This window comes from Pseudorasbora parva, chromosome 4 (genome assembly GCF_024679245.1).
Source record: "Pseudorasbora parva isolate DD20220531a chromosome 4, ASM2467924v1, whole genome shotgun sequence".
Classification (NCBI taxonomy): Eukaryota; Metazoa; Chordata; class Actinopteri; order Cypriniformes; family Gobionidae; genus Pseudorasbora; species Pseudorasbora parva.
Window position 1 is genome coordinate 42,720,819 of NC_090175.1, and position 27,925 is coordinate 42,748,743.

The 27,925-nt window shown below is 37.0% G+C and overlaps 2 protein-coding genes across 3 annotated transcripts in view; one reads left to right on the plus strand and one right to left on the minus strand.

The window, feature by feature from the left end:
* Positions 1-4,727: 4,727 nt before the first annotated feature.
* tlr3 (toll-like receptor 3) lies at positions 4,728-9,807 on the minus strand. The gene is given in 8 exon segments (XM_067441868.1): positions 4,728-5,135; positions 5,369-5,390; positions 5,393-5,696; positions 5,698-5,816; positions 5,819-7,220; positions 7,970-8,164; positions 8,563-9,042; positions 9,651-9,807. Coding segments are annotated over 7 exon segments (2,712 nt in total). The 5' UTR covers positions 9,004-9,042; positions 9,651-9,807; the 3' UTR covers positions 4,728-4,906.
* Positions 9,808-15,821: 6,014 nt separating this feature from the next.
* Positions 15,822-27,925, plus strand: part of sorbs2a (sorbin and SH3 domain containing 2a) — a 117,179-nt gene continuing 105,075 nt past the window's right edge. The window contains exon 1 of one of the 2 annotated variants that reach the window (XM_067441872.1): positions 15,822-15,865. The gene's annotated coding sequence lies outside the window, so the exon portion shown is untranslated. The other variant, XM_067441871.1, reaches the window with a different exon arrangement.

Below are 27,925 nucleotides of genomic sequence, written 5' to 3' on the forward strand. Positions count from 1 at the left end.
ACACATTGTTCAAAACAGTTCTCAGGCAGAAGTACATTTTTAATCTCAAAACAAAAACATAGTTCTCAGGCAGAAGTAAATTTTTACAGTTTTTCTCGATTGCTTAAACACATTTCTTGAAACTATGCCTCATATTCTCAAAACTATAAACACAAATCCATAACGTCTCACCCAGTTTCCCAAACAACCTATTTTCAGGTCAAAATAATGCTCTAAACTCAAAACCATTCACTCTTGCTGAAAAACCAAACTTTGCCCTCAGACAGGACACACAAGCCCTCAAAATCACACACACTACAACATAGTCTAACACACTGGTGCAATAAATTCAAAACAACATTTCCAAAACTGGTAAGTTATGTTACTTGAGGTTCCCCTCCTCACAAACCTTTTCACATGATGAACAAAAGACACAACCAATGGATACATTGGCACATTTTTATTCATTCATTCATACTACACGGTACAAAAATAAAATAAAAAATGTATTCCGCCTCAGCCTCCCGTCTTTGGTCTGGGTCAGGCCAGAGAATCTCATCCACATCACAGGCTATATTAGCCCTAGCCTGGCAGCGGGGGTAAAATCCTCTTGCATGCCTGATCCACCCCTGGCACGCATCTACTGACACATGGCCTGGACGAGGTGAACAAGCATATAAGGTTCTCGATCATACACTTTCCACTAGTGTTGTAGTCAAGACCACCTAAACCGAGACCGAGACCAAGACCAAGACTTTGAAGGGCCGAGACCAAGACCAAGACTTTGAAGGGCCGAGACCGAGTCAAGATCAAGACCAGTGCATGTCCCCACACTTACAGTATAAAATGTGGAATATGCATATGATTGGCACTTCTCTCTTATAATCAACTAAACTGGCTCTAATTTCATCCGAGACTGCTTGTCTTCCTCCTCCTCCTCCTACTCCTCCTCCTCCTTCACCACATCCTCTTCCTCTCCCTCCTCCTTCACCATGTCCTCTTCCTCCTCCTTCACCACGTCCTCTTCCTCTCCCTCCTCCTTCACCATGTCCTCTTCCTCCTTCTTCACCACGTCCTCTTCCTCTCCCTCCTCCTTCACCACGTCCTCTTCCTCTCCCTCCTCCTTCACCACGTCCTCTTCCTCTCCCTCCTCCTTCACCACGTCCTCTTCCTCCTTCTTCACCACGTCCTCTTCCTCTCCCTCCTCCTTCACCACGTCCTCTTCCTCTCCCTCCTCCTTCACAAAGTCCTCTTCCTCCTCCTTCACCACCCTCGTCCTCTTCCTCTCCCTCCTCGACCTCTTCCTTCATTTCTTTGAGGATCCATTGTTCCAAATCTCAAATGAACTGACTCTGGCACTTTTATGTATCTTGAAAGTTCTGATTGATGTGTGTTAAATTTTGACTTTTAGTGTTTTCACCTGGGTAATTGTGTGCTAATTGAGCTGAAACTATGCTGACTTGAGTGAACAATATTGAATGCTAGTGCTTTCTAAATGACCACATGGTCTAGGCAATGAGAAATTAAGGGATTTGTGTGTAGAGTTTTGCAGTGACAGTTCAACAAATCTGACTCATGTGTCAAAACAGGGAATAGTGTTTATAGTTTAGTGAAATGGGTGTGCTTTTTGATAAATGGCGTTATGGTTTTGAAATTTTAGTTCAAAAGCCTGGTTATAGTGTTTAAGCAATCGAGAAAAACTGTAATCTTAAAAGAAATTTCATATTTTTCTGTCATTGTCTTGTGATGAATGAAAACATGCTTCATCATAGTAGCTCAAAATTGATCAGAAATTATTACTACTCTGCTTTGCTTTGCAATTTTTTGTTCTTCCTCTTGCTTGTAGCCCTATTTTTACCAACTAATTCTCATGAAATGCATATACATCACAAATTGTATTTATTGTGCGATTTATACGGCACAATTATTTTCTACGTGCATATGATTTGCATTGTCACCCCATTGGGTAGGTTGAGTTGTTTGGAGTACGTGCACATAATACAATATAAAGGACATATCATATGCACACGAAAACTGCGTAACATATGCTCATAAAAACTCATTTTGGCATATAAATCGCACGATAAATACAATTTGTGCTATAGATATGCATTTTCATTAGATTAGGCTGATTTTTACAGTACTGTACTCTGCATCTCACAAGCTCGTTCTTTGTTGATATGAACCTGCAACCAGTCAAAATCTATTGAGCAGTCAGTAGCCTACTGTAAACAAATGGAAAGCAACATGTTCAGGGCAATAAGATTTGTTAATTGTACAGTATACAGCCTACAATGCACTGTACTTATATTGGTTGTCTCATCATTTGAAACAGGTTAAATCAGTTTTGAGTGGTTGTGTTCAATCAATGACATTGTGTTCTCCATTTGTATTTGATTGTTGCCACTTGTGTTAACCCGTATGAATGGCATGTGCATTAGAGAGCAGTATGTGTCTTGACAACGAGAATGTGTTTAGAGATTTGCTGAAAAGTCTAAGTGAGATCTGCAAATTGTGTTTTATGATGTGAAATGGTTTAAGGTATTGACAACAGACTGCACAATTAGCTAAATGAGTTCAGGCAACTGAGAAATTTGTTCAGCCGATGGGTTTTAGTGTTTTAGCAATTGAGAAAAACTGTAATAGCTCAAAATTGGTCAGAAATTATTACTACTCTGCTTTGCTTTGCTTTGCAATTGTTTGTTCTTACTCTTGCTTGTAGCCCTATTTTTACCAACTCATTCTCATGAAATGCATATACATCACAAATTGTATTTATTGTGCGATTTATACGGCACAATTATTTTTTATGTGCATATGATTTGCATTGTCACCCCATTACACAATATAAAGTACATATCATATGCACACGAAAACTGCATGCATAACATATGCACATAAAAACAAATTTTGGCATATAAATCACACGATAAATACAATTTGTGCTATAGATATGCATTTTCACAGTACTGTACTCTGCATCTCACAAACTTGTCCTTTGTTCTTTGTTGATATGATCCTGCAACCAGTCAAAATCTATTGAGCAGTCAGTAGTACTGTAAACAACTGGAAAGCAACATGTTCAGGGCAATACGATTTGTTAATTGTACAGTATACAGCCTACAATGCACTGTACTTATATTGGTTGTGTCTCATCATTTGAAACAGATTAAATCAGTTTTGAGTGGTTGTGTTCAATCAATGACATTGTGTTCTCCATTTTTATTTGATTGTTGCCACTTGTGTTAACCCGTATGAATGGCATGTGCATTAGAGAGCAGTATGTGTCTTGACAACGAGAATGTGTTTAGAGATTTGCTGAAAAGTCTAAGTGAGATCTGCAAATTGTGTTTTACCATGTGAAATGGTTTAAGGTATTGACAACAGACTGCACAAGGAGTTCAGGCAACTGAGAAATTTGTTCAGCCGATGGGATTTAGTGTTTTAGCAATTGAGAAAAACTGTAACACTTTCTTTTTTCCAAAATTGATAATCAAAAATATTTCTAAATCATATTAGCATATTAGAATATTTATTGAAGGATTATGTGACTGTAGTAATGATGCTTAAAATTCAGCTTTGCATCATAGGCATAAATGAAAAAATTAAATATTCAAAAAAAAATATATATATATATGTTAAATGTAAATAATATTTCACAATATTACTGTTTTTTCTTTGTATTTTTAATCAAATGTATGCAGCCTTGGTTAGAGCAGGGGGTTTCAAACTTTATGATGCCAGGGACCCCCAAATATGATGAACCTTTTATGAGGGACCCCTTCCTAAAATCCATCTATATATATATATATATATATATATATATATATATATATATATGTATACATCAAAAAAGGAGAGAAACATTTAGAACCGAAACAGTTAGAATGTCTGGTAGACTTTAAACATTTTTGCTTTGTCTTTTTATTCTCTGAAATTTTATGGGGACCCCTTAGAACCTTCTGGAGGACCCCTGGGGGTCCCCAGACCCCAGTTTGAAAACCCCTGGGTTAGAGCATTAGAGACTTTTTTTAAAAAACATAAAATCCCAAACATTTGAACCGCAGTATATGAAATGTTAAAGAGCATTTTAATTTAAAGCATGTGCTTACAGAGGAACAGACAAAATAAATATCTACAAAGAAATATTCCATGGAGTAAAGAAATGACCACTGGGTGGCTGCATTGTACCACAAAAATGCAATTAGTTGGCATTCTAAAAAGCTGCTTTCTTAGCAACAACATTGACATTAACATTGTTTAGCATTAACACTGATTTTAAATACAAACATAGTGCAACATTTATCGTCAGTTTTTAGTAACTACCCCTTCTCAGGTTGAAACAATCAAATAATCAGTACCTGAGATAACATGACAAAGCTACTCAACCTACAAAAACATGTCCTGGTATATATATATATATATAGAGAGAGAGAGAGAGAGAGAGAGAGAGAGAGAGAGAGAGAGAGAGAGAGAGAGAGAGAGAGAGAGAGAGAGAGAGAGAGAGAGAGAGAGAGAGAGAGAGAGAGAGAGATCAACAGATCCTTGAAGGTGATTGGCTAAATCATTTTTAATTTTTTACCTTTATTTGAATTACATTTTTATGCAAGTTTTAGTAAAAGGATCTCTTTGGGCATAAGGAAATAGCACCTTAGACATGCGTTATTGTAAATGGAGTTGTAAATGGATTATGGTTACTAGGATAAAAAAGGTAATGTAACTTTTTGTGAGAGCACAGTACATTTATGCGTTTGACACATTTGGTAGCTTCTTTGCAAAGCTAATGTATGTAATTTCTGAAGGGGGAGGGGGTTTGCTGGCTTTGGAAGGAATCAGGGCTAAAACTTTTCTGAATTCCATTTTTTTTTCAACAGTAAATACAAATATTGAGGACCAGACACAAAATTAACATGATAAAAAATAATTTCTAGTAAACCTTGTTGGTAGAGGCTAATGCGGAGCGCAGTTTCTGGTGGAAAGCTGGGATACGTTCCCTGTGTAAAGGCCAGTCGAGAACACAGCAAGGTTTCAACATGCCACGACGAAGATGCAGAGAGCGGTTTAGATTGTAATCAGTTACATCTTGCAAGAAAATCAGAATCAGGGAGTCACGGTTGTCCTCCATTACCTGGTGAAGTGCATGATGTGCTTTGAATCTGCAGAGAAAACAAGAAAACGTGTAAATTCTTATACATTTTGTCAATTAGCTAAAATACCTGTGTATTTCAGTAACTTCCTAAAAGGAAGCTTATGTTCGGTGAATATGTGAGGTGTTTTTTTAGGATCTGAATCTGAAACTGGTCAGTGGTTTGCATTTAATTAATGGTGATTAAATATTATTGTAGGTATGCCTTTTTGAATAACCTATAGATAGAGTAATTTTACTTACTGCCTACACCAAGGATCTTTAAAAGCATTTCTGTGATAACAAAAATGATCTTCCTGGATTGTCCCATGTTATCAATAATGGTGTCAAGTTGAGAAAAGCCAGGTATTGCATCTCTGTCTTCAAGGAAAAAATTTACTTTTTCGTCCTCTAGGGGGAGCAAGCTTCGTTCCACCCATGGTCTGTCTTTAGCAGTGTGAATGATATAAGCATCATACACGTATCTACCTTCAGTAACGCTTTCATCCTTCAGCGACCCCAACATACGGTTTACCATTATGCTCCAGAAGAACTGGATTCTCCATCCTGGAAGTGCACCAGGGAAAGCTGTAAATAAACAACATTAACACTGCTGTGCTACTCAAAATGTACAGCACCTTAAAAGGTGTCATATCCTTGCAGGACAATGGGTCAAAGCTCATGACAGAGCGGTTAAAGTAGGCATTTGGGTGTTGCAGATGTAACTTTGAGGAAATCCAGGAACGCTTGCGTTGGTGGAGTTAAGCCACTCGGAGAACCACAGGATGCTCTCGCAGGTGCAGTCAAAGGGGTTGCGGTCCATGTAGAGTTCTGTCAGATTGGACAGCGGCACGCCAAATGTGGCACGTTGGACGGATGTTATAAGGTTCTTTTGAAGATGCAAATACTTTAAAGATTGTAGGTCATCGAAAACAGAGGCATGCAGCTGATCCAAGAGATTGCCACGGAGACTTAGCTCATGTAACTCAGAGAAGCCACGCAAAGCATCAAGTGGAATCTCATCTAGGCCATTGTAACCCAGATCCAGATAAGACAGTTTTGTGGCATCCTTGAGGAACAACACTGGACCACCAGGGTTGGCCGTCTTCCACAACCTAGCCAAGTTGTTGTGCTGCATTTTCAGCACTTTCAGATGATACAGCCCTTTCAGCATGCCAGCATTCATGTTTGCAATATTGTTATTACTGAGATCTAGAACTGTAAGGTTGACTAGTGGCCTGAAAGGAGATGGTTCCATATCTAGGGTCCCTTTTAGGGCACGACCTAGCTTTAGAATCCTTAACCAAGGGACATGGATGAATGATGTATTGGTAAGGGAAATACTTTGCTGGTTTATAGAAAAGTCAATCTCTTTAATGCTGGTTAGGCCCTCTAACTCATCCCCTTTCAACAGCTGATTAATGAAGTTTCGGCCTAGTAGGAGTGTAGTGAGATTGCCCAAAATTGAGAAGGCACCAGGCCCCAACCTGTTTATACCCATGGCCGTAAGATTAAGAGTCTCAAGGAGTGGAGATTCTTGTAGAGAAGCAAAGGTTATGTCTGTGACTGTCTTCAACCCTGTGATGCTCCAACTTAAATCCAGTGACTTCAGGCGCAGAAGTCCAGAGAAGATGTGCTCCGTTATCCCTCGGAATGCAGTATTTTCCATACACAGATGCTCCAATCGGACTAAATGGTGGAATGAGAAGTCCTCAATAATTGGTAAGGATGATGAATGACTCTTAATCAGTGCTTTCCGCAAGTTAAGCTGCCTCAGGTTTCTCAGTCCACTGAATGTGTCCTTAGATAGATGTCTAAGGGAGTTATGCTCCAGGGATAAAAAATCCAGAAAGGGAAACCACTGAAAGGCATCATCAGCAATCTTTGACATTGTGTTGTAGCTGAGGTCAAGCACTGTGATGCTAGTCTTGTCTAAACCTTGAAAAGTTGTGTTTGAGAGTGTCACCTGGAGAGTGTTCTTAAGGGAAAGGTTTCGCAAGGCTGTCCCAGCAAGTTCTGCACAAAGATTAGTGGTTAACTGTGGGCCGAGCTTGCTCTGATCCAGAACCAAGTCAGACAGTCTACTAGCAATAGCCTGGAAACAGCCATTCTCAACCTGAGTTAAAAAACAAAAAAACAATTGCAAAAGAAGACAAAGTTTATTGGAGTGAGAATAATAGAGCTTAACCAGGTTCATGAAACTACACTTTTTAGCATGAAATTGAGTTTGTTTACATGCACAAGTATAATCTACAGTGTTTTTTAAAAGCAAAAATCTGATCTGTCTGTCCAAGTATCTGTGAAAATTCATAATCTAATATTTGAAGGATTAACTATGCATGTCATCGCTTTAACTTTGTAAAAAAAAAAAAACTTGTTTCATTTCGAATTGAGTGTTAACATGACTTTTACAAAAGACAAAAACAATATTGTTTCTAGTTCAGCTAAAATTTAACTTTTTTTAAAAAAAGCATAAATATACTAATTTTCTGACTTTTATTTTGAGATTCAAATTGCATTTATTTATTTGTATTCTCATGTTACACAAGCACTTCAAGTTAGCATCAGATCATGTCATCTAGGTAATCAGACTAAAAAGTTATTCAATATTATTTCACCATGAAAACATTAAAGCAAAGATTAATTGTCTGAGACCAAAGAGAAATACGGTCCTATCAGCTTTCCAAGAAAGAGAAATTATCTATGAGTCTCCCATCTCCTATCTATGAGTAAACAAACACATGCACACACACACACAGTGGCAAACACATATAGTGGAGTCTGATATTTTGAAAGGGTTTTTATAAAATGATTCTGAAGGGCAGTGAAAGTAACGACACATGAGTCACATTCTGTTCCTCTTACCTTTTTAAGAGACAGAGACGAGAGTATCAGAACCTGAAATGCAGAGGAATTACTGAGGAATGAGAAGTCGTCCTTTTGCAGCACAGAAATGTCATTTCCAGAAAGAACAAGGGTCACCAGGTTTGGCAGCTGAGCTTGTATGCCTAGTTTAGCAGATTTCAGTTTGTTTCGAGATACATCCAACCATGTCAAACTCTATATAGGAAGGAAATGTTAAATACATGTATTATTTATAAGACCATAACAGACGGGAAAATGTTATTACTGGTTGGAGGCCATAGCATGAAATCAGTAATTGGCTTATCCATGTTAGGCAGAATTTTATTATTCGTGCATCCTATACAAAAACAACAACAACAAATGGTGTGTGTTAACTGTGAACAAACCATTGAGACAGCACACAGTATTTCTAGTTATACATTAAACTATCAGTCATCATAGGTGACAGTTCTGACTATATATTTACAAATACTCATAATGTATCCCAACACTTTATGCAAATATTAGTGCTGCTAGATAACAGTATTCTAGTTAAACGTAATAAATTTGAATGAATTTCATATTTTTTTCTCTGTGTATCTTCATAAACATACCTTTAGAACAGAGAATGGCTCCCCTTGTAGCTTCAGCCTATTGTCGGACAGGTCAAGTCGCATTAAATTACAACAGTTTTTCAGGTCTTTCTCGCTCATCAAATACACTTCATTGTGTTGAACATTAAGAATTTGCAGGTGTGACAGAGAAAGACACAAATCCTTTTCTATGGCGGTTAAAGAGTTGTAGCTGGCATCTACATTCACCAGACTTGAGTACAAAAGCAAGGAAGACAGATTTTTTAGTCTATTGTGAGACACATCCAATGTGGTGATATTTATGGGCAAGTTCGTTGGAACTGCATCCAGATTCATATGACTACAGTCTGCTTTGTCATTTTCAATCCTACATGTTGACTTGTGTGGATATGCAGAGCCTGTATAGTGGGCATGGAAACACGTGCAGAACAGGGGCAACAATATGAGTTTCATCAGTTCCATATATTTTCCTTCCTTCCTAGCTTTTTTCACAAAGTCAAACTGTAATAAACATAAAAAAAATATTGTTGACAACATTGTTTCGCTTACCTATAGACAACACAACCTTATGAAAAGATTTAAAAGAGACCAGGGCTAATTGTCGAATGAGGAAGTTAAAACCTCAAGATAAGTGTATTTGTTTCTTATGTCTGGTTGGGTCAGGTTGTCACATGGTTATTTTGTACATATACAACCAATTCCTTATTACTATTAATGTTGTATTCTATGGTGCTTTTATCATTTTTTTCTGTTTCATAGTTATTTTTTACTTTATAGCTGTTTGCTGTTGCAAAATCATTAATTAAGTGCATGCATATAATACTGTTTGCATCCATTATCCTCATGAAACACTGTATTTTAATCATTTCTATTTCACAAAAGGTATCTAAAGATGAGAGATTTTCGAAGCAAAACGTGCAACTAGCCATGGTCTCCATTCTGACCATTATTTAAGACACATTTTTCATCTCAGGAAAGTTAATTACAACAAAATAATTGTTTAGACTATTTTCAAAAGTGAATCATTAAGCTGGAGGAGAACGTATTCCTTTTCCTTCAAAGTACTGCAGTTAAATTTAGCATGTGCTCATTTATTATTATAGACTTACTTGAATTATGACGATCTACTTCCCCACGTTCAGCTTAAATCTGTAGGTGGTTAAAGAGTGAAGCAACTCAAGTCAGTTCTCTTGTGTATAACCATATCTTTGCCGGGGAAAAACCTTTAATAAGGAATCATTCCTCTTTCTTGAGAAGTGAAACAAAGAGAGGCGGATCCTTTCATGCAGACGTGTCCTAGATATCAAATTTCCTCGCTTGATTCGACAGCGAGGTCAAATGATTAGTCATATAGGCTATGCAAGTTATTACATGTTCCCTTCATTATTTGAATTCAGAATAGATTTAATAGTTTGCAAAGACCATGTTGCAGATGTTGCAATCTAATCTGGCATTTAATCTGTCAGCAACCTAGATAAAAATAAAACACAAAAAGCAACTTCCTCATTGTCATATGTAGGCCTACGATCAATTTAATGTCACTTCTGCTATTTCTAATATAGTTTTCCCCCTCAATATATATTTTTTTATTGGCCTTCAAAAAGAAAAATAGGATGTGAGTATGAGAGGGGTTTCCCCTTTTTTTCCTCAGAAGGTTCGCTGCAGAATCTCGACCTTGTGAAAACTTGATGAATAATTAATAATAACCATGAGGGTTTTTATAGTTTTATTAGATTATTAATTAATTAAAAAAACTGGTTGTTTGTTTAATAATATTCAAACATTGCAATAACATTGTATTTTTTATATAATTTAAATTATATAAAAAATACAACATTGCTTAATTTATCAAAATGTCCGGCTGGGGGCGCCAGAGATTTCAAGATGATGTTGGTCGAGAAAAACACTTTTACGAACATCAGTTTAATAAACCAGTATCCCATGTATGTTTGAATAAAAAAAATGTATAGGAATTTTGGTCTTTCTAACTATTTGACTGTACATAGATAAAAGGTTGGTATACTCACATTGAAGTATTTCTGCCCTGGCTGAGGTATTCTCATATCTAATCACTTTAATTAAAGTTTAATTTAGAAAAAAAAAATCATTGGTGTCTTAAAGGTATTACTTCACCTCTTTTTCATATTAAACTATGTTATTCCTTAAAACGAGTTGATACCTCTCTGTGCACCTAATCGATCTGATAGCATTTAGCTTAGCCCAATAAAGGCTGGAATACACTACACGATTTTTAAAATCTGAACAGATTCAAAAAACACTAGCCATCATACACTTGCCGACTTTGTAAATGGTTACAGAGAAAAGCTGGGCACCGTACACTACCAGACTTTAAAAACGTCCAGAACACAAACTGAAACAAGCGCCTGGTTGCTAGGAGACGCATGACAGACATAACAATAAACATGGATGCGCAGGAGATGAGCGCAGTCATTTTTGAAGCGACTATCTGTGCGCTGAGCAAAAAGTGAACATAAAGAGCTTAATGCACTTGGATGAAGTCTTGGGTGGGTAGACGTGCCACCAGTATGGTTTCTACAGATTACAGAGGGAGTTAGAGGAAGTGCTTTTCTGTGCTGATCAGTCAAAATATTGAGTCTAATCTGTAAGTGTTCTGTTTGTTTATTGTGATACCGTGATACCGTGGGGTTTCAGTAACAACCTTCATAACGATCAACACAGAACACACCCGATGCTGTCGCCATAACACCCCCCCCCCCCACACACACACACACACACACACACTCTCTCTCTCTCTCTACAAATACAATAATACACTGTACGCAGAACTGTTACGAACCTTGCTTTCAAAGTATTCAAAAAAATAGAGGGGGGGGGGGATGTTTCAGGTGGGACTTTTTACTGCGCCGAGTCGAAGTAGGCCTACTCTCAGAAATGCTATTCCGACATACATTATAGTTCTCCTTTTTAATCCGTTTAGAAAAGTGCCACGTTTTATTTTGTGTCAACATAATTGATTGTTCAACTATTCATGTAACTGTATTTAAGGGGAAACATGAAGATGTTTGGTCGCTTCTAACTTGATCTCTGTTTGGTATCATAGTGAATAAACTGGGCTTAGTGGACTAATCTAAATCAGAATGTCACCGCGCGTTAGAATGATTAAGTGCACGCGCTGAGACGAGAGAGGTATGCATCAACTCGTTTTAGTTAAGGGAATAACATAGTTTAATATGAAAAAGCAGTGAAGTATCCCTTTAAGACTGCAATGAACACCTTGCTTGGTGTCAGAGTTCAGCGGGTGTGCTGAGGAATAAGTGTGCATGCGGTTCTTAAGAATTTGGATTCAGATGTGTGCTGTTACCTAGCAACTGCAGCAGGAAGTGGAAGGGCACCTGGAATCTGATGACTCATTGGCAAAACAGCAGGTTACCACTCTGCATCCGTAGCTATGTGTATGACTAGCATTTGGGCTTGGGACAGGAGACCTTTCAGGATGTTTATTCCATAAGCATTCACTAAACACTGATAAAGTAATTAAAAAAGATCTAATGAATGCCAAATTTGTATTGGAAAAGGACATAAAATAGACTTACTATGTTTAACGCTGCCTTTTTTATTTCAGCCTCATCGTAAAGCCCCTTTCTTCCCGTTTTACTCACACTCTATATATCTCTCCATAGAGACCAAACAATGCTGGACAGGTATTGTGTGTGTGTATTTGTGTCCTTAGGGGTCAGCAATTATTCACTCCACACAAGTGATCAATATTCTGTGTGTGTGATGCTGGTCAACCTGTGCATGTTTCGCTGACACAGTTAATAGTAACATGCAGCTATTCTCACAGATACTTGCTGCATTCAATCCATCAGTCCAGGCACCCACAATGACTCGAAAGTACGCTGTATGATTCTGAAAGAATCAGCCGTAGGTAATGTCTGAACCATTAGAACATATCCATAATTTATGCAGTGTATACATTTGCATATAAAAAGATAAAATTAAAGCTAGTTTGGTTAGCAGTGACTGTGCATCTCAGAGATTATATCATGTTAAGAGCAAGTGCAGGAATGAAGATGTATACGACATCATTCTCAAAATGTGTATACTGATAATACAATTTGCAATGAAAATAAAGTTAACTTCTGTTACGTAGGCCACATATGTTTTATATACAAAAGTCTTTTCCCCATATGGCCAAAATAAAAACCTGCCTCTATACCTGTTCAACTTGTGCATAATTGATCTGATAACATATTATGCTTTCTTTCTCTTCATCTCTCTAGACAGAACTCTGTTGTCTACTCCTTTTTTCTCTCCTCTCAACGTTCTCTTTCAGTTTGTTATTCCCAAGCATTCTTTTAGAGATCAGAACAGAAAGAATTGACCTTCGACTGACCTTGAAGTGATGCCATTCTGTATACCTCAGTCATACTCTACATAAGTACACCCATAATGTGTATAACATATTGATACATTATATATTTATAATATAATATCTGCACAGTAAAAAAAATTTGGTTGGTTTTTGTTGGTTTAACTTAAAAAAGTAAGTAACCTGGTTGCCTTAAAATTTTGAGTTTATTGAAATTAAAACTTTGAGTTGATACAATGAAGAAAATTTGTTTAATAAATTGAAACTCAAAATATTATTGTATCTGAACCACATAAAAAAATGTGATAAATCATGAAAATAGCACTATTTGGCATGTTTCACTGCGTCATCAGAAATAAAACACACACAATTACCCAATATGCTTAAAAATCTTTTAATAATATTTTAATAAAGGTTGTAGGGCTGTTTCGAATGCCATTTTTTGAGCTTCGACGCTTAGGTGGCAATCAATATCGAATATTCGAAGCTTCGGTGGGTGGGGCTAAATATATAATAATAGTGTCGGTTTGCATTTGTATCATCTTTCACGACTTCACGTTTCACTCTTCGGCATCGTAAATGTGTTGCGGCAGACCCAGTGGAGTGCAGTGTTGCATTTGGTGCAATATGATCAGGTGGCACACATTCTTTAAATATTAATAAGCATTTAATAATCTTTTAAATAGAACAGTTTCCGGTACGCATTACACGGGCAGGTTTATGCTCCGAAAACGGACAGTGCACAAGTGATACAAAACACAAAGTCTGTTGAGAGCAAGAACTTTAATAAGGTATTAATAACGAACCTTTCTTTAAAACAAATGAATCCCAAAACAGAAATTAAATTAGTAACACAGTGATTTCAATGAACTGTAATAAATAAAGAACACGGTAGCATGCTTATAAACAGTTGAATAAGAATAAATGAATCGTTTTTAAAATGACACAAAATGTAATATCTATTACAATTAGTTTTATTCTATATAAGGGATTTATTTAGTCTTATTCTGACTTTTTGTTAATTTAAATCTTTAAAATGCGCGATGCTTTTATTGAAAGCATGTTGCGGTGTTTTTTTTAATTTATTATTATTATTTCAAGCATGAGTGAGAATGAGTCCGCGACGGAAGTCACGTGTTGAGAAAAAAAAACAAAAACGAATATTCGAATCTCAAAACTGAAAATCGAATGCCACCTCACCGAACGAATATTCGAATATTCGATTATTCTAGTACAGCCCTAAAAGGTTGTCAAATCTCAAAAAATTGTCATTGTATTAACTCAAAATTTTAATTTCAATGAACTCAATATTTTAAGGCAACCAGGTAACTTTTTTTCTAAATATTTTTTCACAGTGTGTGTACTGGGGATTCAACCTGTATACTTATATACTGTAAATTGTTCTGTATAATGCAGATTTAGTATGCATAAACACACCAGTCTTTAATCTCTTTCTGGTAAGTAGTCAAAATGGAACTACATGCCAAAAAGGTTTGCAATTAAAAATGTTTTAATGTTTATGAAAGATTTTTAAACCATTCTTTGTAAACCCTATAGGAAAGGTTGCACATAAAAATCCCAGTAACTGAGCAGATTGTGAAATTCTCAGACCGGCCCGTCTGGCACCAACAACCATGCCACGCTCAAAATTGCTTAAATCACCTTTCTTTCCCACTTTGACATTCAGTTTGGAGTTCAGGAGATTTTCTTGACCAGGACCACACCCCTAAATGCATTGAAGCAACTGCCATGTGATTGGTTGATTAGATAATTGCATTAATGAGAAATTGAACAGGTGTTCCTAATAAACCTTTAAGTGAGTGTATCTAATGGGTCCTGCACACTGTGCGATTTTTCAAAATCCTTTGCGAATGTCCCTTGTCAGACTACGAACATGATCACCGATGTAAGCCATGTCACACTATAAGATCTCAGTTGGCATTAATGTCAAACTGCACGATAGTTAAGGCGCTCAAAAAACGGACGCGCGCAAGAAAACTCACCCGGAGCTTTATATCATCAATGAATGAGGCGTTGGCTGACAGTGAGCTGCATTACACGCGGGACTGAAATGCAGGCTACAAAGAAATTTCTAGCTGTCGTTTTGGTCAGTTTGTCTTGAAAAACCGAGATATTTGACTGTTGTCGTAGGAGAAGTCACACTGCAGGATTCTGTGCCAAATCTTCTGACACTGCCAGAATTTTGTCTGAGGTAAAATTTGATCGCAGCGCTCATTAATCGGCTGCCGGTGAACATGTCAAACTAACGACCAAAGACTTCAGATTTTAGCCTAGGATCTGAGGAATCTTTTAGGATTTGCTAAATTTGTCTCAGACGGCAAAATCGTGGGCAAAATCGCACAGTGTGCACCCGGCTTAAGATATCTATTACAATATCTGATTTAGATTCTGGTTCTTAACTTTTTTTTTTTTTTTTTTTTAGTTTGTTGGTGTTTTCATTTTAAAGGCCCTATGGTGAGCTGGCTGCATTTATCTGATCAGAAATACAGATCTTTAAAAAATATTTAAAAAGTTATTCCAAACTTTTGACATGTAATTTCAAGGCATTGGCAGCATCCCTCCATTTCTATTTCTTCAATCTTACCTAGAAGAAAAAGGAAAACAAGTAGAAATTCAAAAGAGAATGCAATCAAGTTGAGCAGTCGTACGTCTCTCAGATTTGATCTGTTGGCATTTATCAGTGCACAGTGGCATTTTACAGACGAAATGATACAGGTGAAAAATATTCCTGCAGGGAGAGAGGCAGAAAAGGGAGGTTTAGAGAAAATTGATGGACAATTAAGTGAGAGAGAAAGGAAACCGAGAGAGCGAGAGCAAACCTTGCAGAAATCAGCCGTGCACAGGAGTCAGCAATGGAGAGGGAGACAGAGAGAGAGCTGTTGTGGGAAAAGATTACTGTCACATTCACAGGCTGGAATCTACGTATGAGGAAACACATACTTGGATACAGTAAGACATTTCTTGCCTAAGTGCACGTGTCAAAGTCTACTCATGTAGATGGAATACCCACAGGGGTTGCAGCTGAATAAGAGTATGTTTCAGAAAGAGAGAGAGAGCGACAGAGCTAGTGAATGCATAACAGCGTGTTCAAAGTAAACCCTCAATCTCAGCTTCACATACACTCGCATACTATATAAGCGCTTTCTGGATTTGGATCATACTGAAACTCTAGACAAGGTAAGAGCTTGATGAGTTTGTGTGTATGCGTATTACTGTGGTCTTGTTTAGCACATCTATCTATCTATCTATACTAAAATGAAAAGAAGAGAAATGTGTAAAGTGTTTACACTATTCTGAGAATGTCACACTGCGGCAGCAATCCTGCATTCTCATTTGCTGACAAATAGAGTTTAGAGGTCATTTTACTCTATTGTATGTGTTTGTGGGTGTGTAGAGTGTGTGAATGTCATGCTGAAAAAGATTTTCTAGTGATGGGCAATTTCATTTAAGTCTTATACTGGTTAAGCAATGGTGCTGAAATAGAAACAGGGCATGAAGACAAGGCAGATCTGCTGTCAATATCTAATAATTGAAAACATCTCAGCACAGCATCAATCAACTGATAAAATGTCTTTTCAACGGAAGGTCAGGAAGACGTTACAGTATGGGCCATAAAACCCTCATAGCTTATATGTGGATAATTGGTAGAGTCAGTGCTTTGTGATGACGTGTGTATGTGTGTGTGTGTGAAAACAATAGCTCATGGCGCTTTTTTCACATCAGGGGCTGCAGTGCAAGCCAATCGCTGACTCAGCCACACAAACACATACACACACAACCACACACACATACATACATAATGTGCCCCCTGGGGCAGCAAGGCATCAATACTACACCCAGATCAGCAGCATAGCTCAGCATAGAGCAGAGCAGAAACAGCCTCTATACAACACAAAACAGCAAGAGTAACATTAAACTATATGAAGCACCAGTCAGATTTCATTAAAGGCTTTTCCTAAGATGCCCTGACCTAGAAAGGCCCTGTTTCATCCTTGCATGCGTCTCCTCTTTACCCTTTTGATTTCCTTTACCTTCTTTTTACCTTTACCTTTTTATTTTAAATATTCTTTAACTTTTTTGTGTTAGGATCCTAGAGCCCTCATGATGTGTGTGTAAAAATAATAATTGTAATTTAAAAATGATCACATAATAATAATATTAATAATAATAATAATTATTATTATTATTATTATTATTACATATTATTTACATTTTCAGTCAGTTCTCATAAAATTGTTATCAGTAGGTATTAGTATTATTATTAATGTTGTTTAAAAATTATTCATTATTATTTCGATTTTTAATAAATTATAACAAATTTACATGTTTAATCTGTTCTCATAAAATTATTATCAATGAGTAATTTATTATTATTTTTATTATTAATTATGTATTTGTATTTAATAATTATAAATAATTAATATTTAAACTTTTAATAAATTTTACAATTTTACATAGTTTAATCAGTTATATTATTATTATTATTATTATTATTATTATTATTATTATTATTATTGTTATTATTATTATTATTATTATTATTATTATTATTATTATTATTATTATTATTATTATTATTATTATTATTATTAAACTATCAAATAGGCCTTGAAGGTATAGTTCATCCAAAAATTGAAATTCTGTAATTAATTGTCGTGTCGTTCCAACCCGAAAGAAATATGAGACACAGAGAAATCCATAGAATGAAATTGTTGAATAAGTTATTATTTTTGTTTGTTTTTACGCACAAGTCTTGTTGTTTCATAGAATTAAGGTTGAACCCCTGGAGTCACGTGGACTATTTTAACTTTTCTTTTCTTTTTTGTCTTTACTTCTAGACCTTGAAAATGTTAATGAAATTGCTGTCTATATAGGGAAGTCAGAAACCTCTCGGATTTCATCAGAAATATCTTCATTTGTGTTGTGAAGATGAACAAAGGTCTTATGGGTTTGGAACGACATGAGGGTGGTAATTAATGACAGAATTTTAATTATGAGTGAATCAACTCTTTAACAGAACATGTTCAAAAAAATACAGAGAATACCGTTACAGAGAATAAAGATGTCATAAAGTTGTATTTTTTCCTTTTTCTTTTAAGTATTATTTTCTCTCTCTCTCATTTTGAGAAGGTCAGACACAACCATGCCATGAAACATGCTCTTTTATTCTGATTAGTTAAAGGAAGTTGCACAGTAGTTGACCCTCCCAGGAAATTCCACTTTGTTCGCTGTGGAATGTGTGGGAATGCATTCTTCGATTCATTCATTGCATTTTTGTCCTGCCTTACTTCTGCATCTGTGAAAAAACATATTCCTCCTCAGTCCCTTTTTGGCTATGATGATGATAGTGTGAATATGATTGGATAATTCTTTGCCATGTGACAGAAGTTGATACCAAAGAAGGGAAAGAAAAGAAACCAGATTCCATTCAGTACAGCTGCTCGGAAGACCCTTAATCCTGTTATGTCAAGAAAATCATCAAGCCCAAAGAAGATTGGAGAATGGGAGATTTTACATTTGTTAATGAATTGTAATGCCTCTTTTGATATTCCAGTGGGTTGCCAGAGCCATAAATGAATTTCTAACCAGTGGAAAAGTCAGCACATGTAGGATGTATTCCTGGATCGATGTTCCTGTTAAAAAAACATTTTGTTATTCCATAGTAAATATTGTTTTACATATAGCAAGGACTTTGACTAAATGCCATAAAGTCTGGTCCACACATTGCAGCTTATTCTGGTCAATAATCATGTGCTTAAAAAGGAAAAGTCCGTCTGGTTAACATTATGTCACAGGCCATTTAAGGAAATAATTTATACCACAATAATAGAATGGAATGAAAATAAATATTTCAAATAATGTAGCATCAACCTAGCGTGATGTGGTCATACTCAATTCTAGTCAGAATATGAGTCTGAAACTGCTCCATTGGGCTGTGATTATGGGGCGTGTTCCGAACCAGGAAAGACATCAATTGGATAGACCTACAACCAGTCAGAGCAACGAAGCGACGCATTGTCAAATGTCAAGAGAGTTCAACTGCACTGTGTTGCCAAGTCTGCATTTTTTCCCCGCGGGTTGTTTTCTATGTCCAGGGGTTGAAGCGACTATTATGTGATATATAGACCCATGAGTGCGAATTTTAGCAGGCAACCGTGCCAAAATAACACACATTTTACCCCCCAAACGCCATTTTTTAGGGCCCAAGCTATTGTTTAGGGCTTGTAGTTGGTGGGTTTTGTTGTAAAAACTTGGCAACATTGTCTGCACGCGAGCTGGAATCAGGCTGGAATACACGATCTTTGCGGTGTTGTAAAAAAATAGAATAATTTAATGATACACAGAGTACTTACCCAACATGATCATCATTTCTGAGAGAAATTGTGATGGTGAATGCATATACAAACAAGCTCTCCATTTAGGATGATTTCATTGGTCCGAACAGTTTCTGTTCGGGGATAATTACTCCTCTATGGAGCAAGGCCAGACCGAACTGCCCGACCTAAAAATGTGTGGGTTCGGCTGGCATCCAGGCTAGCATCAACCGTGGTAATGGAAACCAATTTCAGAATAAAAACTAAAAGCTAATTTAAACTTTATATCTTGCATTTGCTATTTTATTTCTCATTATTGTGACTTTATATCTCACACAATGTCTAAGACTTTATCTCGAAACATGCCGTATCTCAGAACGCAACTTTATATCTCTCAGTGTAATCAAACAGAATCTCATGGCAATTCATTATCCTGACGTCGTCATACTCAAATTCCAGTCAGAATATGTCTGGTGCTGCTGCATTGGGCTGTGATATTATGGGTGTGTTTCAACTGAAAATAAAATGCCATTGGATAGACCTACAACCAGTGGCACAGGCCTCCACTGGGGCAGGGTCAGTACCGATCGCGTTCTGGGGGAGGAATGGATAGATGGGGGTTTGTCCCCTTCGGTAAAAATCGTGCTCGAATCGCGTTGGAAATCGCGTTCGTGGGGGGGGCACTGTAGTGCGATCAAAAAGGGGACTTTCACTTTCAAAGAGGCAGGGGCTCAGCCCCCCACGGCCTCCCCCCACTTGGTCCCCCCTCGTGCACTCCACTGCCTATAACCAATCAGAGCAACGGAGTAAGTGAACTATGTTGAGCAACGCATAGTTGTCAACAAAACTCAACTGCACACACTGCATGCTGGAAGAAGTAGAAAAAGAAGATTAGGGTAAACAATATTTGCCGGTGTTGTAAAAAGCATTTCAAGAATCATAATTTTTGAGAGAAATAGTAAAGGTGAATGAATTCCATATATGAACAAGTTCTCCATTTAGGATTAGAACTCGAAAAGACCCAAGTGCTCTTTGTTAACTTGGATGATTAGGTTGCTGTTGATCATCTGTCCATCATCGTATGGAGCCCATCCTGACAATTTGATTGGTCCGAACAGCTCTGGTTCGAGAATAGTTGCTCCACAACGGATCAAATCTAGCCCTCAATTCCTGACCTCAAATGTTGTGGGTGGGGCTAAGTTTGGCTGGCATCCAGGCTATCCATTCATATTAATTAATACGATCTCATTCATATGTTTTCATACTGTTTACGCCCCAGTGACGGGTATATTTAGAGGTGGATCGTCACGCTTATCTTTTTTTCTCTCTAATAATTGTACAAATTTATACGAAATTGCCATCTCGTAAAATAGTTACGATCAGGTTGCTGTTTCTGTCTCATTATTGTGACTTTGTCTCAGAAATCCAGTGTAGCATCAGTTCTGGCAGGTCAAGTTAGTCAAGCTCACATCAGAGCTCATTTACCCTTCTCCATCCCCAGCTCCTCCTCTCGTCTAGTCAGGGTTTGGTTTTCTAACCCTTAAATCAGACTCAATTCCTGATTTATTGTGTACATTAATCTCAACATTAATAATATCTGTAATACATTATGTTGGTTCTGTTCTGTTTACTCTATAAGGGGGGTTATTGCTGCTCTCCATGTGCTTATCCTTGCTAGGCTGCATGGATGCACAGGGGGTTCTTGCCCAGAAGTGAATCATACCGCCAATCCAAACTATTTGCTAATAGTCAGTCAGTCATCTTTGATGACAGTGGTCCTGACAGAACTGCAATTTTATATCTTAAAATGTGACTGTCGCACAATTGCAATGTTTTTTTTTTTTTCAAATCATAATTGCAACTTTGACTTGCTTTCTTATTTTAAAATGTATCTTAAAATTCTTTTTTTTTTAAATCCCCCTTTTTTTAAAAAACACAGAGGTAGAAACACTCAGTTGTACAGAAAATTCTAACAATCTAGTGGAAATATTTATAGATTTTGTGATTTAATTTTCTTTCCATCCAAAATTAAGTGCTGCAGTTCACAGTGCAGACTAATTCACAGATATATCAGAAAACAGACCAAAATATATATAGGTCATCTTGGGGATCTCTAATTATCTTGCTAAAAATATATTTAAAAAAAAAACTGAACATTTTTATAATGATTTGATTCCATTAACCTGGCAAATCCAATGATTTGAGGATTCATCCACAAAACACTTGTTATTAGACAATTTTAAAGACAATTGTTTCCAGGCAGATTAATTTAAAAAAAAACTAGCTCTAACCTAAATTTAAAATCTGGTCTACAGGAATGTTATTCCAAGACTAAGAAGGATGTCAATGTGGGAACACATCCTACTTGGCAAAATCACAGTAAGCCCTTTCGTCTCCATCTGTGATTCTGGAGAGATAAGATGTTCTAACAGACATGCAAATCTGGCAGACATTCACACAATGCTTTACTACAACAGAAATTATGTTGTGTTGTGTTGTGTTGTGTGTGTGTATGTCTGTGGGTGTATTTACATATTGTTGCAGAGCAATCCAAATGTCGGCTTTACCTCCTTATGCCAGTGTGTCTGTGCCAATCCACAGCATCTGCACTGCTAATGAGAGAGCGGCAACGAAGAGGAAAAATGCTTTTTTCTATAGTGAATTCATATAAGTTCACTGAAATTACCTGCACCTCTAAACAGTGTTCATATGACCAGACTGAGTGTGTGCGTGTCTAGCTTTGTCTGAATGTGTAGGTGCTAGCCGTCATAAGTGTGGGAGAGATGCTGATTGCTAAGTGCCGCTGAGAGCCGGCTCTATTATTATGCTCTATTATTCTGCAGAGGTGGCTTTGATGCATTTTGAGTGAAGTATGTTAGTGTATGTGAACCACACCCTGGCACAGCAGAATATTTATTCCAGACATTTATTTTTGCGTTCATCATACATATGTGAATACATACTTAGAATTACCAAAAAATGGACAAACAAAATGTCTATGATGGTAAAAAATAATAATAATTCAGAGGATTGCTACTTGCTTAGGCTACTATAAAATGCTAAAGGTCATTATCGTAGTCTAAAGGCAGTGAGTTTGAGTAACGGTTGGCAAAATTCACATTTGAAGAATTGGCTCCCTTTAAATTCATGAGTGTGAATTTGAAGGCAGTTGTTATCTATCTATCTATCTATCTATCTATCTATCTATCTATCTATCTATCTATCTATCTATCTATCTATCTATCTATCTATCTATCTATCTATCTATCTATCTATCTATCTATCTATCTATCTATCTATCTATCTATCTATATACATCCATCCAACCTTCCATCCATCCATCCATCTAAAACATTCAAACATGGCTTTGTCAAACCAGCATTAATCACTTTTCTATTTAAAAACGTAAGCATCTTTTGAATATCTACTGTGTTATAAACTGAATTGCAATACTACATCCTGTTTGCAATCCTGTTTCTTAATTCAGATTCAGAAAGGGCATTCTCAATTCAGCTCTGAATGATGCTGATTTAGCCAGGTCCTACCAGACTCTCATTCATTTAATTTGTACAGAGTCTGGCCACTCTCCATTGACAAGCGTTAACTTCTTTGAACGTGGGTACTCTGTTGAAGATTAAAACTCTGGATCTCTGGATCTGCCATAACCAATTGCTAACGTTTGGTCATGATGTATGGCATCTCAAACCATAGACTGTAGCGCAAGTCATCAACGTAATCGTTCTTAGCCACTCCCTCTGTTCGCTGATTGGAAAGGTTAAAATTCGATCTGCAAAAACCAGAGAATATACCGCAATCCCAGATGGAGTAATGAAGGAAGATGAAAATTGAGCGGAAGTACGTGGGAGGGCGGAGCCAGGATAGCTATGTTTGAGTTAGCCTAGGAATTATAAATTACCTTTTATTAAAACAATAGAAGTATGCCCTCATTTAGATAGTTAGGTAAACTCGTTTGTGCATGTGTGCATTCATGTGTGAAAGTGGGAATCATTCTCCTTCCCCCAAACACTCATCTCTCAGCTGTGAATGTGATGGAGATGTTAAACATGACAGAATCTCACCTCTGTTCCACTCTTCTCACTTCTACTCTGTCACCTCTTCTTCTTCCCTCTCAGTCTCTTTCCTTCTGTGTTCTAACTCTCATTGCATCATGTCACTCTTTTTTAATAAAATATATTTAAAAAAAAGCCTGTGTGGATACGTAAGCATTCAGGTGCCTTAAAGTACTGTGGCAAGAGTTTGTTTGAGGGAATATTATGTAGACTGGGTAAACCCAGCCTGATCTGCTATTGATTAGATTTTGCCCCAACTCAGTCTGGAAAACTACATTAATTTCTACTGCTTCTGTTACACTTTTGCGGGAACCAATCACAGACTGGCTTATCCACCTGGCGCTCTATTGGCAGGTTTAACATGATGATGTATAGAGAAGTGATGGATTGTTGCCCGTTGATCACGCCTCTTGTTGTTTGATTGCATACAGAAGCTGCGTCCGAAAACCTAGGCAGCTGACTCGCTGCCTCATAAGATAATGGTTTGAAAGGCAGCGTTTTGTGCATGAAGGCACTACACAAAACTGATTTCAGACAGACTTCTAAGGCAGTGTAACAGTTCAGTGATCTACAGCGAAATAGAGATAGCAAACTAAACAAATATTTAATTACTACATTAATAATTCCTTGTTAGAAATGACATGGAAAATATTGGTAAAAAACATACATTTACTCAAAAAACTGACCAGCAAATGCAACTTTCGGACGCCATCTTTTTTTCTTCAGCTCAACTGTCACTGAATGGAAAGCACAGGATTGTGGGATATCAAAGGCAGCGAAGGATACATGTATGCTGCCTTAAAAAATGTATTAGATAAAGGTCTCTCAGTAGACAGGAAGTAAAGCTAACATTAGATTCGGACATGGCTCGATGCTAGCCTGGCTCTGCCCTCCTTCGTACTTCCGCTCAATTTTCATTTCCTTCAATACTACGTCTGAGACTGCGTTTATTCTTAGGTTTTCTCCGAACAAATTTTTACCGGTCCAATCAGCGAACAGAGGGTGTGGCTGAGAACGATGACATTGATGTCATGCGCTAGTTTGAGCTGTAGTTCAGTAATAGCGGTGGAGAAAGATGCGAACGAAACCATTCATTCCGTTGTAGCACCGCTGAATATCTAGAAGTTAAAGCCGGAGCAATAACAATATTTGCTGGGGTTTATAACAATATTTGCCCGACCGAGTTACCTACTGCTTTTGACAAACACCAAGGTCGTGTGGTGATGTAATTGAGTTTTCAAGAATATATCACTTCAAAATGCACTGTTTATAATCATTTTTGAAAACTGCAGAGCTCCATACGGTTGCTGATTTGGAGTCATTTCTAGACTTGCATTTCTTTAAAATGCTGGCAAGTATTTACAAGAGCAATATATTTAATCACTGCTCAAACTAATTAAAATAAAAGCACGTAAACATTTGAATTGGTCTGTTACTTATAGCAGCATTTATTATAATGCCAAGCATATTACATTTTATTTACAGTATACAATCATGTTACGGACCCTGTGAGCAGCACGTAAATATATGTATACTGTGAATGTTCCCAATCGCAAAACTCTCCCCTCCACCGTGGCGTGAATAAATCACAATCCAAATGCACAAGTTTTAGGTTTTATCCTATGGTTATAACCCTGCACAAGTGCACATATATTTTGTCGGATTTGTGTGAAACAGGCGAAGCGAAATGAAATGTACAAGAGTCTGGTAAGACTAGGCTAGCTCAGTGCCTTCCTACCTTGAAATGTGCCCTCCGAAGGCAGCATTTTCCTGGTTTTAGACGCAGCCAGATTCATTTGAATAATGCTTGTTGATCACGCCTCTTGTGGTCTGATTGGTTAAAGGACTATACAATTGTATACAGAGTCATTTGAATAATGCTCATTGATCACGCCTCTTGTGCAGTAGAAAATACAGAGTAGACTCCCCAGACTAATGTTCAATCTTAAATTGGTCTGGTGATAGGTATTATGTACACTGTAAAAAATTATTTAGAAAAAAAGTTACTTGGTTGCCTTAAAATTTTGAGTTCATTGAAATTAAAATTTTGAGTTAATACAATGAACATTTTTTTGAGAACCGACAACCTTTATTAAAATATTATTAAAAGATTTTGTAAGCATATTGGGTAATTGTGTGTGTTTTATTTCTGATGACGCAGTGAAACATGCCAAATAGTGCTATTTTCATGATTTATCACATTTTCTTATGTGGGTTAGATGCAAAAATATTTTAAGTTTCTATTTATTAAACCAATTTCCTTCATTGTATCAACTCAGATTTTTTATTTCAATAAACTCAAAATTTTAAGGCAACCGGGTTACTTACTTTTTAATTTAAACCAACAAAAACCAACAATTTTTTTACAGTGTATAAAAGAATAAAATTTAAAAAGTAAAAAATTAAAAGGTAATTGTGACATTTATTCACAATTGCTACCATATTTTCTGCTTAACTTTTATTAGACTCCAGTTCGAAAGAAAAGTGCATTTTTTCACTGAGCACATTCTCTTCAGCCCAAGCACGCTGCACTGAAGCTCACTCTCACTCATCTCTGAGGTAAATCATTAACACAAACACACCACTTACAATCGGCTAAAAAGAATACGCAGGTTACTTTTCTGAACAAGAGCGCTCACACGTCCATATTTCTCACACTGTTCGTGCGAATGGAGGCACAGTTCACCACACACACAAAATACCGGCAGGAACACGCATCTTTTAAAGGGGTCACACTATATTCCTACTGTTGGAATATGGACCTCCTCCAGGTATGGTGTGGCGCTCCCAGGTCCACATGACAGCTTTCACATTACCAATTTTTCACATGAAATGTACCCTGTTCTGAATTAAACTGCCAGTGTAAAAACTATCTTTATTTATATTCTTAAAATGAGAGAAATCACTGCTTATTCTGAATTTTAAGCTTAGGCTTAAGAGACATGAGTATGTGTATGGTTAAGAGTATGGTTTCACTAATAATAAACATACATTTGCATAAAGCATGCATATTTGGCCATACCATGTTAGAGTATTAAAAACTTGAAACATAATAATTTAAGGTACATTTAGAACTGTGCGAATAAATTGCGATTAACCGCGAGTTGACTCATGACTGTCACATGTATGTCTGTTGCCACCGTCATCCCTCATTAGTTTAGTCTTGTCCAGCTGTGTTTAATTATTCATCATCTGTGTCACCAGTATTTAAGTCCTCTGTTTCACTCTGTCTTTGTCCGTTGACGTCTGTATATCCGTCTCCATACCCATCTCCATACCCGTCTCCATCCATGTCCCCATCCATGTCCCCTTATACGTCTATGTATACCAGTGTGTGAGTACTCTATGAAAGTGTTGTATATAAAAGTCCTGTTTCAAGTTCTTCTTCGTCTTTGTGAGTTGTTATCACCACTGGGGCGTGACAATGACAATATGCAATTAATCGCGATTAAATATTTTAATCAATTGACAGCCCTAATTATTTTACATAATTTATTTGTATTATATTTTATTTACGCTGAGGTAGAAGCAGGCTTCCATAAGTAAGAGTACAAACATGCCCAACAATTTACATGGTGCAGTTTTGTATTTAACCTTTTTTTGTGAAAGAACAAAGAAGAAGAGAGAGGGAAAGAGCGATAATCCACTGCTGTACAGCTAGAGCAAGATCAATACTGCACAGTTTAATTCTGCTTGAATGCAGAGTCAATAAAGTTCAACATGATAGAAAAAGGGGAGGACATATAAGGTAATGTTTGAGAATAAGACAGAAGATATCAAATTCATCAGATGAGGAAAGAGGTAGTACCCCACCCCACCGATATTGGATTTTTTTTTAATGAAAGGTGCCAATATCGTGATTCTCAACCACAGCCACCATATTTGCATCGCAGATAGTTTATAAGCTGCAGTTTTATATACACATTTGCATATGTTAATTTACATGAGACTCCAGTCAAATCAGTCTTATAAAAGCTGTTATATTTTTACATGGAGCAGGTCACGGCATGGAGGCACCATTGAGATCACATGACCAGCAGAATATTAGCCTATACTTTATTTCAATAAATTCTTGCTCACTCTTGCTAAATGATGATACCAATGTTAGCTGAAAACCTTTGCTTTTAGGTGAAAGGACTTGTTGTCAGTACTCCAATTTCAGTTTCTCAAAAATGGCTGCCAATATTGGCCAGAACAACAAAAGTCCACATTCAGTAATGATTCTCAAGATCAAAGGTGAGCCCGAGTGCTCTTGAAACCATTCATTTCTCTTAGGAAAATGACCTCATGCTGGAATGTTTCTGTCCGGAATGCTATATGTGGCTAAAGCTAAGCAGACAGAGATAAAACCACACTATCAAGTGCAGGGAATGCAAAGTGAACAGTAGCAGGAGATAAGGGTGTTATTTTTTCCTGTGTATTTCATCACGTATGTAGACACAACAGAGAGAGAGAGAGAGAGAGAGAGAGAGAGAGAGAGAGAGAGAGAGAGAGAGAGAGAGAGAGAGTGTGTGTGTGTGTGTGTGTGTGTGTGTGTGTGTGTGTGTGTGTGTGTGTGTGTGTGTGTGTGTGTGTGTGTGTGTGTGTGTGTGTGTGTGTGTGTGTGTGTGTGTGTGTGTGTGTGT